The 12,228-nt window shown below is 53.3% G+C and overlaps 2 protein-coding genes across 3 annotated transcripts in view; both read left to right on the top strand.

Annotated features, from left to right (window-relative positions):
* The window catches only part of KANSL2 (KAT8 regulatory NSL complex subunit 2), a 12,143-nt gene extending 446 nt beyond the window's left edge, over nucleotides 1-11,697 (top strand). Inside the window, exons 2-10 of one of the 2 annotated variants that reach the window (XM_010566543.1) lie at nucleotides 523-781; nucleotides 1,732-1,910; nucleotides 2,456-2,570; nucleotides 3,001-3,164; nucleotides 4,349-4,515; nucleotides 5,297-5,393; nucleotides 8,058-8,311; nucleotides 10,056-10,292; nucleotides 11,210-11,697. In XM_010566543.1, the coding sequence (XP_010564845.1) occupies nucleotides 531-781; nucleotides 1,732-1,910; nucleotides 2,456-2,570; nucleotides 3,001-3,164; nucleotides 4,349-4,515; nucleotides 5,297-5,393; nucleotides 8,058-8,311; nucleotides 10,056-10,292; nucleotides 11,210-11,338 (1,593 nt within the window). In that variant the 5' untranslated portion in view covers nucleotides 523-530 and the 3' untranslated portion in view covers nucleotides 11,339-11,697. The other variant, XM_010566542.1, reaches the window with a different exon arrangement.
* The window catches only part of NCKAP5L (NCK-associated protein 5-like), a 9,082-nt gene continuing 8,209 nt past the window's right edge, over nucleotides 11,356-12,228 (top strand). Inside the window, exon 1 of the mRNA XM_010566569.1 lies at nucleotides 11,356-11,508. Coding sequence (XP_010564871.1) covers nucleotides 11,356-11,508 — 153 coding nt within the window. The remainder of the gene's footprint in view (nucleotides 11,509-12,228) is intronic.

Genomic DNA, 12,228 nt, shown 5'->3' with positions numbered 1-12,228 from the left:
GGTTGGGAGATCGTCCCTGCTGAGGAAGAGGTTGTGGGCTGGGGGGGACACAGATGATGCTGTGAAGGGATGGGGTTTGTATGGGGCTGGTGGGCTGTGTATGGAAGGGAGCATTGTACCCTGGGAGGGTATGGAGCTGTGGGATTTGTGCGCTGGGAGGAAAGGGTCCTGCACTGGGGTGATGGGGGTAGAGGGGTATCTCTGGGACATTTATCCTCCCCCTGGCCACAATGCTGCCAGGCAGTAGTGCTTGTGCCTGCACCTTGGCATGGATGTTACTGCTTGGTAGCTCAGGTGAGTGAGAGGTATTTCATTCTGTGCAGAAATGCGGTTGCTGCAAAGCTAAAAGTTTCCTCAGGTGTTGGAAGAAACTGGTTCTATAGGAGCAGCTTCATCTTTTGTCTGTTCAAGGGGGTCAAAGTTTTATTCAGATGCATTAGCAGGTGTTAGCAGATACTGCTGCTCTTTCTTTTTATCAGTAGTTTGTTTCATTCTTTTAACTGGTCTGCATCTCTCGAGCAGGTGTTGGCATGAACAGAATTCGGATCCATGTTTTGCCATCAAGCCGAGGACGCCTCACTCCTGTGCCGCGGCCACAGGAGCCTCTGTCATGTGCCTTCACCCACCGCCAGTGCTCCCAGCCACGGCTGGAGGGGCAGGAGTTTTGTATTAAGCACATTCTTGAAGACAGGAGTGCCCCTTTCAAGCAGTGCAGTTATGTTTCAACAAAGAATGGAAAGCGGTGTCCCAACGCTGCGCCCAAACCAGAGAAGAAAGATGGGTGAGTACCTCTGTCTCCTGGTTCTCCAGTTCTATACCATATAGAATTAAAATGGGCAGGGGAAGGTCTTTCTCCTGATTCAGCTGCTGCATTTACGTTAACTCAGACAAGTGGCACTCTCTTTCTGAAGCTTTTTTAAGCTAGAAAAAGACTCTGTGAGTGCTGGACACTGCATGGAGTCATCTTGGTCCTGCAGGACTGTTGGGCTGCTGCCTTCTGCCATCAGAAGGTGGCTGCAGTGATCCAGGTCCTTTGTAAGAGCTGTACGTGCGCCCACGCGGTGCCATACCTCTGCTCAGCCCAGCAAATTTAACTTGCCGCTGTCTGTACTTACGGATGATCCTCAGCACAGATATTCTAGTCGTGTATTACATGGGCTTGATGACCTGGTTGTGCTGCTGCTTCTCTGATGCATATAAAATGCTATGGATGGAAGGACCTAGAACAGTTACTGACATTCAGTAAGCATGTCAGCAGAGCACAGTTTCCCTTACGGGAGCATTGACCTGCGTTTCATTCTCGGAGGTTATGGGGATGTGGACACTGGTAGTCTTCATTCTGCCCTTGGTTCCTCTGTGATAAAAAGGATCCATCTGACGTGAGCCAGCGTGCTCTGCATGGAAACTGAGAGTCTAGTGTGGATATTTGGAAGCAGAAGAGCTCACCTCAGTGGCTTTATGTAAAAAGCTCTTTTCTCTCCCTGCTGCTGTGCCATGTGGCTGCCAACTCCAGTGCCAGAGGTGGCATTTCAGCAGTGGTGTGTGGTCTGTGAGCCACCCGGGGCTCTCTGGCATTGCCAAGCTGTACCTGCAGCCAGCGGCTCTCTCTGTGAGAGAGCTGTGGAGGGGATGTGCTTTCCAGGTGCCAGGGAGTGTTTCTCACTGTATCGCTTGTTTGTTTTGCCGGCTGAGGGCTTGGAGTCGTAACGAGCTTGTGGTTTATTCCTGCAGTGCGTCGTTCTGTGCGGAGCATGCCCGTAGGAACGCTCTGGCACTCCAAGCTCAGATGAAGAAGTCCAGTCCTGGGCCTGTAAGCGAGACTCTCCTTTGCCAGCTTAGCTCTTATGCCAAAACAGAGCTGGGCTCTCAGACTGCAGAGAGCAGCCGCAGCGAAGCCAGTCGGATCCTAGGTAAGAATTGAAAACAAAAACTGGTGAGAGAGGACCTGGATTTCTCAGTTTTGTGTGGAAATGTCAAGAATCCCAGGGGTCTGTGAGTAAAAGATTGTGTCCTGCAAACCCTGGCATGTCTTGCCTGCTACTGACTGTAGTCACGTCACACTGCCAGACCAAAATCCTGCTGGTTTTCTTCCCTTGCACTCACAGAATAGAAATGTTAGCTAGCTTCCCTCTTTGCTGGGTTAGTCTGTAGCGGTGCCTGTCAAATGCTGGCTCAGTGCTGAGCTTCCTGTCTTGCAGGGTCACTTGTTGGGGCCAGCCGGCAGTTCATGGTTCCTGGGTAGGCAGGAGTGTCACTCCACAGGAGCTGTGTATTTTGGCCGTGCTGAGCTGGTGGGTTTCCTGTTGTTCCATGTCCCTTGCTCACACTGTGCTGGGGAGACGTCTCTCTTGGAAAGAGGCAGAGCAAGTTCACCTCTGTGCAGCTGTGGAGCCGAGCTGTCCTGTGCTAGGATGTAGGACAGTGTCCTACCCCTGAGGGTGACTTGTCTTTTCAGATGAGGACAGCTGGAGTGATGGTGAGCAGGACCCTATCACAGTGGACCAGACGTGGCGAGGGGACCCAGACAGCGAGGCTGACAGCATCGATAGTGACCAGGAGGATCCCTTGAAGTAAGTTGGGTGCTGGTGGCTGTCGGCTGCTTACACATGTGCAGCGTGCGGAGCGTTCTGAGCTCAGTGTTGTACCAGAGGAGATGGCAGTTATGTTAAAGAAGTGATGATAATGGTGTTGCAGTTGGACTTTGTGCCTTGGTGAGTTGTTAGGCATGAATGCTCACAAGTCTTGGACCTGATGGTTCTTCTGGGAAGTATCTGATGGTCATCCTTTTTCAGTGTGGAGTGGTCCATTCAGCAGCAGTCCCTGGGTGATCTCTTAACTTAAAAAAAACGCATAAATTCGTTGTTTCTGCTCATACCCATTGATCTGTATAATCTAGCCCTGCTCAGCCCATGTTTCTGATAAGGTCTGTGTCATTTGGTCAGGAGAACAGCCCCGAGGGACCCTTACAAACTTCACCCTGTTTGGGTGGGTGTTTTTCAGGCATGCTGGTGTATACACAGCTGAGGAGGTGGCTTTGATCATGCGAGAGAAGCTGATTCGCCTGCAGTCTCTCTATATTGACCAGTTCAAACGGCTCCAGCACCTTCTGAAGGAGAAGAAGCGCCGATACCTGCACAGCCGTAAGGGAGAGCATGAAGCCATAGGCAAGTACTGGTACAGGTAGTCACTGATCTGTATTCCTCTGGCTGAGGGCACAGCGCTTTTCTAAAGCACATGCAGAACTCTACATTAAAAAAAAAAACAAAAACGTGGCTTTTGCCTTTGTAGAAGCAGATTTCAGAGCAGTGCTGTCTCAGTACGGGTGAAAATTACTGTAGGCCTGAAACTCGGTTAGAGAAGGTATTTCTGTGTCTGGCCTCATGCCCAGAGATTGGTATCGTTTGGGTTAGAAAGGTTGCCGGATTTCTTTGCTCTTCAAAGTTTGCAGTGTTGTCAGGAAATGAGACTACAAAGTTAATTCTGAGACAAAAGTTCTTTTTTTGTATGGGATTTCCTGTTTTTGGTTTTATAAACAAAAAATTTATTCATCTGTAAGGTCCTGTCTGTATCAGCAGAAGTTTGTTTCAGTAGTTACACCGGTACTGCTGTAATGACATATTCCTCCTTAGCACAGATGCAACTTTCCTTTGCAAAAGCTCTTCTGCCTCGGTTGGAATTCTCCCTGTACAGAATATGATCTTGGAGGCAGGAGTCTGTAGTTTAGCAGAGGCAGAACTGGGTTGTATAACTGGTTGCAAGTATTGCAGTGCAAAGAATGCTTTCTCTAGCATAGTCTTATAATAGCTCATCCTGGAAAATGGCATAATGCAGCTCGGTCCCAAGTAAAAATAACTGAAAGTTTGGTACATAACAATTTTGTAAAACTCTTTTTAGCAAACCAGTAATAGAAAAGCAGATCCCCAGCGTTGCCCTGTAATTACAGCTGGGAGTACTTACAGGAAGCTTCCAGAACGTACGCAGGGGCAAGCTGAAATTTGACAAGCTCCTATGCTGCCTGCAGAAATCACAATAGACTTTTGAGCGGCCAAATTATTTTAAAAGACGTTTTTAAAATATTCTGTTGGCCCAAGTGCTCCTCATGTGCACAGAGAAGTTGGGATAAATTTCGGGATGGAATCTGCTTTGTCACCTTCTTGTGTAACTCAAAAGATGTGCTTCCTGTTTATACATGCAACTCTCACTGCTCGTTCGCTCTGTGCGTTGACATCTGTGCCATTAGTCAGCTGTTGGAGCTCTCGACAGCTGATTTTGGCTCTCGGTACCAAAAAAATTGGAAGGACGTGGCAGGTGGGGTGGTATTTTCTGACCCCTCCCTCACTCCCTGCAGGCAGCAGCCTTCTGACAGGCCCGGAGGGGCTGATGGCCAAGGAGCGTGAGAACCTGAAGCGCCTGAAGTGCCTGCGCCGCTACCGGCAGCGCTATGGCGTGGAGGCCCTGCTCCACCGGCAGCTGAAGGAGCGCAGGATGCTGGCGACCGATGGCGCTGCCCAGCAGGTGTGTCAGCAGCTTGGGGACTGGGTCCGGCTGGAGTTATAGCCTCGCTTGGAAGCTGGGTTTCTCCTCTCGTCCCTTCCTGGAAGTGATCCCAGGCTGGCTCTGCTCTGGCCCTGCTGGATTGCTCCTTATAACACCCTTTCTGCAAGGACATAGAGGTCTGGTCCCAGCCAGCACCCTCAGTATCCATACGTTGGCTGAAACATTGGCGGTTCCTAGGGTCACTTTAAATGGGCATCAAAACTGCAGAAGTTCAAGCATGGGGTTGGAGAATTTTCTCTTTTGAAAGGGAGGGCTCAGTATGAGGTGGCCTGAATTTCATGACTGAAAAATGTGTGGAAAAAAACTCCTTATGGTGGTGGAACCCAGACCCCTCCTAGACCTATGGGGACCAAAAGGCAGGTGCCTTCCATCACGTGTGATCCTAAATTTGAAGCTATGTGCAGCCATTTCTTTATAACTTAAAATTCAAAGCATTCCATTAACTGACTTCTGAAAGTTGGAAGGTAGGTCTGAGAGACCTCATTCTTTGAGACATACTTCTGAGGTGAAGCTCTTCCTATTGAAATCGAGTTGTGCCTTATTATCTCAGCTCTGTTTAATAAAAGCTTGAATGAGAAAGATGTAATGAGGAGCTAGGCTCTGCTGGAGTGGAACTGAGAGTTTGGTCTTGGCATGTTTTGAAAGCGGGATGCAAGTGTTGTATAGCCGAGGGGGTTTCTCTGGAACAGAGCGGGACGACTCTCTGGTGCAGCTCTGAGCTCTTTTCTTGGACTTGCAGGCACACACCACCCGCTCCAGCCAGAGGTGCTTGGCCTTTGTCGACGATGTCCGATGCTCGAACCAGTCCCTCCCGATGACCAGGCACTGCCTTACACGTATCCTTTGATCTGCCTGTGCTGCCTTGGGCTGAGTTCCTGACTGTTTGCTGGCAGTTTGAAGTGTGTCTGATCCTCCTTTTTTCTCTTTGGCCCTAAATCAAGGCCATCGGTTTGCTGTAGCCGTTGGTTTCAAGCAGGAGCCCAGAGGAAACGTCTCCCGGTCTGCTGGCGCTCCCGTCCCCGTGGAACGACCAATTCATGTGGGAGTGACAAAAGGCTGGGCTTGCCCTCAGCTGTGCCCAGGCAGGTCCCGCTGCAGCCTTCCTGCAGTATGTTGGCCGATCCCAAGCATCCAAACGGGGTGGCCAGTTCACTTGGAAGGGACAGGGGAACCTCATGAAACCTGAGGGAGGCATGAGCTAATTTCTGGCCGTATTGAGAGAGGCTAGAAGCAAGTCTGCTTGGTTCCCGGTGCTGAGTGCCAACAGCCGACCTGAGTAGGGTCTGTGAGCTCTTGGTATGAGTCCAGCTTGAGGGATGTCTGTAGGAAGGGGTATCTGACTGCTGAAGCATGTGCGCAGTGATTTTTTTGGGGGAGGATCTGAATGAGGGAGTAGTTCCTAGCCTGTTTGGGGCTGCCATGGACCAGCTCAGTCTCCTTTGATCCCTTGAAAGGTTTGCACGTGTGTGTGAACAGCCTTGAGCTGTTTGATTTCCCGAAACAGCCTTGGCTCTTTGAGAGCCAGCACTGAAATTTCCACTGGGATCCCCCCAGCTCAGGGATCACTGCCCCAACATGGGATCCGCAAACAGAGCATTGCCCTGGGTTCATCTGCACAGCTCTTGTCTAAGCAGGATTGGGTGGATGTGTCCAGGAGCAGGTTTGGATTGTGTCGGAGCTGTGTTAGCAGCTGTTGCTGGTGTGAGTCAGGAGAAGCTCCGGCGCTGGGTCCCAGAGCAGAGCTGGCAGCCAGGGGGAGGATGAGCTCTTCATTTTGTTTTGAGCTTTTTGTTTTGTTACTGAAGTTAGCAGACTTGACTCCAGCTATGTGCAGGGAGTAGGAAGCTGCCTTTGTTTCTCTCTAGTGACCATATACTTCAAAATAAAGACAGGGTAGATACCTTTAAAATGGTTTGAGCAAGTTGCTGTTTGCAGCTGGCTCGCTTTGAGCAGAGCAGGCCGAGAAGGGAGTGGAAAAAGCGAGGTTTGATTTCCTTATGTCTGAGCTGTCAGCTGACTTTCACTGACACAAACAAGATTTTACTTTGGTTAGCCCTGCTGAGCCGATAACATCTGCAGTCTGCTCTGCTTTGTGCATTGTTGGGAGGCTCATGGGCTTTGTTTGCTTTTCAGGAGCTGGATTGTTTGTGACAATGCATTAAAGGGGCCGAACCCAGCTGGGCTGTTGGGCTCCAGGTGGAGCGTGTGATTTTGTCATCTTGGCAATCCATGCTTTTTGGCTACCAATAAAGTCAGTGCTTGATCTGGGAGTCATTCAGAGAGATTAAAATCTGGCTTCCCCACCCTGCTGTTCATACAGAGACGCTTTCCTCACCACATCTGCCCTCGGGTGTCTGAGAGATCTGGCTCCTCTGGGCTGGGCTCTGTACCGTTGCTGCTAGCACAGATTATGGGCTCTCCACAGCCTGCTGGGAAATCGTATCGGTGCCTTTACAGCTGCCTTAGTGCAGGGAGGAGAGGAGGAAAGGATAAATCTGAAACCTAGACAGCTTAAGAAACTGGGTTAAAATTGGCACCTTTTGCCAGTTCACGTGGGTTTGGAAGTTCGGGGGCTTTTTTACTCTCCCTTACATGCTGCGCTGTGTGAGGAGGAAACCACGGTGTGAACTCCACAAACATCGAGAATGGCTGGGCAGTTACTTGGGTGGGTTTGATATTGAGGTATCTGACGTGAAAGACATGATCCACACCTGAAATCTGCTTTGGCCCCAACTCCAGATTATCACTTGCATGGAGATTGTGCCTCGCTGCTCACTTGGTGACATAATCTCCACTGTTCCTTGCAGCAGTAAGTAGAAACGTCATGACTATCAGTAAAACATTGTTTATGAAGACCCTTACACAGCCTCAGCGGTGGGTCCGTCTGTAGTTTTGCAGGGCTCTTGGGCGAGGATGGGATTTGGTCTGTAGCTAGTCTCTCCTGGTGGATTGCTCTGCAAGTGCGATGCAATTGGAGCAGGGTTTCTGTTTGTGATTAAAGGCAGGAAATCCCATTTACACCTCTGGCAGGAATAGGTTTTCCATTGGGAAGGAAAATGCACTGGGAAGATAGAAATACCGGAACTAAACTCCTGGCTGTGGAAAAAGCATTGTGTGTGCTCGTATCTCCACTGCGTGTTAGATGTTAAGGCTTGTGCAGATGCCTCTTAAATGGATGTCTGCAAATAAAAGTAAGCCTGTGCATTTGTAATATCTTCCATCTGAGGATCTGTGAGTGCTTTAAAGGGATCCAACTACATCTCCCAGCCCCCACTGGGAAGCTGTTGCTGTTGTCCCTGTTTTCCGTCATGCAAGTAACATTGGCGCACATCACTGGGCAGTCAGGATGCAACTCTGGAGTCTGGACTCCTGACCTTGGAGAAACATGGGGTTTTTAACACTGCTGGAGGGTGGCTGGGTGTGTGGGGAGCATTTATGCCTCTGGATGTGTGTCTGTAGCTTGTCTGCCATGCGGGTTTCCCTTGACCGCATCTTCGCAGACATCTGTCAGGACGCTAATCAGACTCTGTTCAAACCGTGTCAAGGCTCCGAGGAAGTGCCCTGCAACAAGCCAGTGCCCGTGAGCCTTTCGGAGGATCCATGCTGCCCGCTCCATCTCCGTTTGCCTCCGCAGATGTACGTACCTGAGCAGGTGCTGGCTGTCCCTGAGGAGCTGGAAGCTGCCCCCACAGATCTGTACTTGAGTGCTGCTGAGCTCCAGCCCACGGAGAGCTTGCCCCTGGAGTTCAGCGATGTAAGTTGTGCAGTGTGCTTTAGGCCGTGGTGTGCAAGGAAGGTGCCCTGCAGAAAAGCTTCCCCAAGTGTTTCTGTTTTTATTATATGCCATGAAGTCAAGCTGAAGTACTTGGGGAGCGGGCTGCAGTGCAGCAGACCGCAGCTCCCCAAGTGGAGCATGGGTGGATGTCATGTAAAGCACTGCCTCCCCGGCACAGATAATGTAGAATTATTTTCATTCTTGCTGGCCTGGGGAAGGAGAGTCTTTTGAAAAACACACAGGAACATGAAAGGTTTGGGAGATGTTTGTTTCTGTAGGGCTGGTTACTGCTCCTTCAGAAGGGCTGTGCTCTCATTTAAATCCGTATTTAGGGGCTTTTTAAAAAGAGGATTTTTTTTCCCCCCCCTCTTCTCTCCCATGAGGAATTCATGAGGATTTTAATCCCCAGATTATTCTGATGTCCTGCATGTATGTTAAGCCTACATGCTTAAAATCCTCTGAAATTTGTTTAATCAAAAAAATACCATGGTCATTTGGAGCTGGTCCTCAGAATGAGGTGTCACTTGCTTTAGTATTTCGGTGCCCCCAAGATTCTTGAGCACTGCTATCAGGAGGCAAATCTCATAACCACTTTCGAGTTTGCTGATGGAGGAGGGATTGCCAGCAGCTGTGGAGTCCAGGGCATGGCAGCAGCCACAGGAGAGCAACTGCTGCTGCTCTGGGGTCAGGCTGGGCCCAGCACCCCTGGGGTCGAGGGAACACTCTCTCTGCCTTCAGTGGGCATTGGACCAGATCCCGGCCTTCCTCTGGGACAGAGCCGGCACACCACTCTCTGTGAAAACAGCCTTTGTGGGAGGTGATTTTTTTTCAGGTCAGAAGTGAAAAACGTAACTGTTTCTCCCCCAGCCTGTCCTTTGAGAGGGTCCCCCACTCCACGTGAGGTTTCAGGTGCTTCAGGCAGGAACCCAGGTGCCTTGCTCCTGCCCTGTACCCCGAGCCGTGCATGGATGGGAACTGCAGACTCCCTGAGAGCCCTCCGTCCTCAGCTTGGAGGGATTTGGAGCTGTGGCAGCGTACGGCTGTGTAGGGCATCTGTGTTTTATCTCACGTCACGCTAGGCTGGTAGAGTGCCACTCATGAGTTGCAGGCATCTCGCCTTGATGTCAAACGCCCTCCAAAGCCAAAACAAATCCAGTCTTCTAACAATAGCTTTGCAGAAATCCCAGCCTCTCACGTCAGCAGGGTTATCCACGCACGCAGCAGACGGCAGCGAGCAGGGCGGATGGAGGAGTAAGCCAGAGACTGTCCACTCCCAATATGTTGTCAGGGCAAGCAAAGAGGGTTGTGTGAAATCCTGGGAGAGGGGTGACTGCTCCGGGTGTCCTCAGGAAGGCAGGATCGGACCCTCCTGGCTGCTGCGGGGGTGCTTCTGGGGCAACACATCACACTGGGCTCTGGACCTTGTACCCCACACCTTGTTTTCAGAGTGCAGCACTGCCAGCCTGAATCACGCCATTTCTGGAGGAGGAGGCTCCTGTAGTTGTCTTTCTGGCTCCCGAGGCTGGAGGTCCTGGTGGCATGGTGCCTGCTGCTCTGCCTTCCTCCTCCTGTGCCCAGAAAGCAGTGAAACAGCCTGCCCGCTCCTGCCCCTCCTCTCAAGAGGGTAGCAGAGAAGGGTTGCGAGGACTCATGCTTCTGTCTCCCACGGGGCTCCTCGGGACTCCTCCTGCTGATGAGCCGCTCCCAATGTTTTCTCTCCTAGGACCTGGACGTGGTGGGCGATGGCATGCAGTGTCCTCCGTCCCCTCTGCTCTTTGATCCTTCTGTGGCCCTCGATCAGTCCCTTAGAGAAGTTGCCGAGGCCCCCATAGACATACTGGCCCTGGAGGAGCCTTCCCACCCAGGTCTCCCTCTGCAGACGGCACCGACGGACAGAGGGAGCTCCTCTGCTCACATCTTCTCTCCGGCCACCGAGCCTCCAGCTGAGCTGCCTGTGCAGGTACAGCTGGGAGAGCACGAGCGGCTTCCAGCCGTAGCACAGCTCTTGCTCTGGCTGAACCACAGCTCTCAGGGCTCTGGAGGATGTGTCTTCCCGGGGGAGGGGAGGAGGAGTCCCTGTTTGCCCTCCAGACATGCAGCCAAGCCCTGGGTGGTTGCTCTCCCATGCAGCGGGAGTTCGGACCAGTGCTACGCCCACGGTCTGGATGATGTTAGAAGTGTTGAGGGGGTGGCAGCCAGAGCCTGTCCCCGGGGCAGTGGTGGAGGACGAGCAGTCGCCTCTTCTCCGTGGGTGGCTCAGTGCCACCCTCTTCCTGTGCGTGGGACGGGTGTCGCAGGAGCTGTCTGGGACGTGGTGGAGATGTCTCACAGGCTGGGGACTACCGGCTGTGGGAAGCCCATTTTCTCCCATCTGGGGATTTTAAGGGGAGCTGTCATCTTCTGGGCAAAGGGCTTCTGCTTTTTGCTTCTTTTGAGTCTCATTTTTCACTTGCAATTCACTCCTCTTGTGTCCTGCCCGGAGCCTGTGGCTTGCTCTGGACATGCCCGCAGGGCGTCATCTTTGGAGATGTCCTCAGACGTCCCACCCTGCATCCCCTGTCACCCCTCCAACGCTGTCCCTGCAGTCGAGGAGTCCCTGCAGTGCCTCTCCCCTGCTGGGAGCCAAGTGTTGGGGTGGGGGGACCCCAACCCTGGAGCACGCACTCTCCCCCCAGGCCCTGAATGAAGACCACCGGTTTGCAGTAGCCGTTGGTTTCAAGCAGGAGCCCAGAGGAAACGTCTCCCAGTCTGTTGGCGCTCCCATCCCCATGGAACGACCAATTCGTGTGGGAGCGACAACAGCCTGGGCTTGCCCTCGCCTCTGCCCAGGCAAGTCCTGCTGCAGCCAGCCCACCATCCCTTTTCTGTCCCCAACAGAGTCACCTGCCGCTGGCAGCGTGCCGGCTGGGGCCCAGGGATGACAGACGGCTGGAGGAAGCCGCCACCTCCACCCAGACCCGTGGAGCAGCCGCCAACGGGAGCCTGGAACTGGGGTCCGTGAGCTGAGACTGGCTGCACGCGGCATGTCTACGCTCCCTTGCGAATCCTCGCTCGCGCCGAGTCACGGCGGAGCCCGTTGGTGGGACGCGTGTGGAAACCTGCAGGCGCCGGCGTCCTCACCCACCACGGGGCTGAACCGCAGCTCCAGCTCCTCTGCAGGGGTGATTCCTGGAGCGGTGGGGGCTGAAACCCTGGAGTGGGGACCCCAGACCCTCTTTCCCCCTGCTCTGCCTGCCCTTGTGGTTGGGAGCCATGCAGCTGCGAGGCTGGCCAGGGGAGAAAAGCCACAGAGGGACTCGGGGAAAGGGCAGAGCTGCTTTCCATGCTCACGGGGGTTTTGGGGTCCTTTGCTGTGGGGAGTGGTCTGTGTCTCATGTTGCCCCCCCCCCCCCCCCGGGGGGTCCGAGGTCAGGGGAGGGCTGTGGGCCCTGTAATGTTTTCAGTCCGGGGAGGAGGTTTCCATCCTGCGGGTAACCCCCACAATAAAAGTGATGGAGGTGGGTGCTGTGTGTCCCTGTGTTGTGTGGTGAGGGGGGTGGAAGAGCTGCAGGATGGAGCAGCCGGTGCTGTCCCGGGGGGGTTCGGGACTGCCCTGGGGTGATGAACACCCTGCTGGGGAGGGGGTGACCCCTCTGCTCCTAAACCTCCGGTCCTGCTGCCCATGGGGGCCCCCGCCTTTGGGGCTCACTCCCTTATTTCGGTCCTTCGCACACCGAGGTCGGTGGCTGGGGCGGGGGGGGACGACGACGCCCACCGAGCCCATGCGGGCTCCGTGGGGTGCGGGCCGGGCCGATCCCAGCCCGGGGCAGCGGTGTTCAGCCCGCTCGGTGCCGTATCCCGGTGGGGGGCGGGGGGGGGGCACCGGGTCCCTGTGGGGCAGTTTCGGGGATCGCGGT

This window comes from Haliaeetus leucocephalus, unplaced genomic scaffold, assembly GCF_000737465.1.
Source record: "Haliaeetus leucocephalus isolate CR32 unplaced genomic scaffold, Haliaeetus_leucocephalus-4.0 Scaffold214, whole genome shotgun sequence".
Lineage (NCBI taxonomy): Eukaryota > Metazoa > Chordata > Aves > Accipitriformes > Accipitridae > Haliaeetus > Haliaeetus leucocephalus.
Note: the sequence above shows the minus strand (reverse complement) of the source record. Positions and strands in the feature narration are given on the sequence as shown.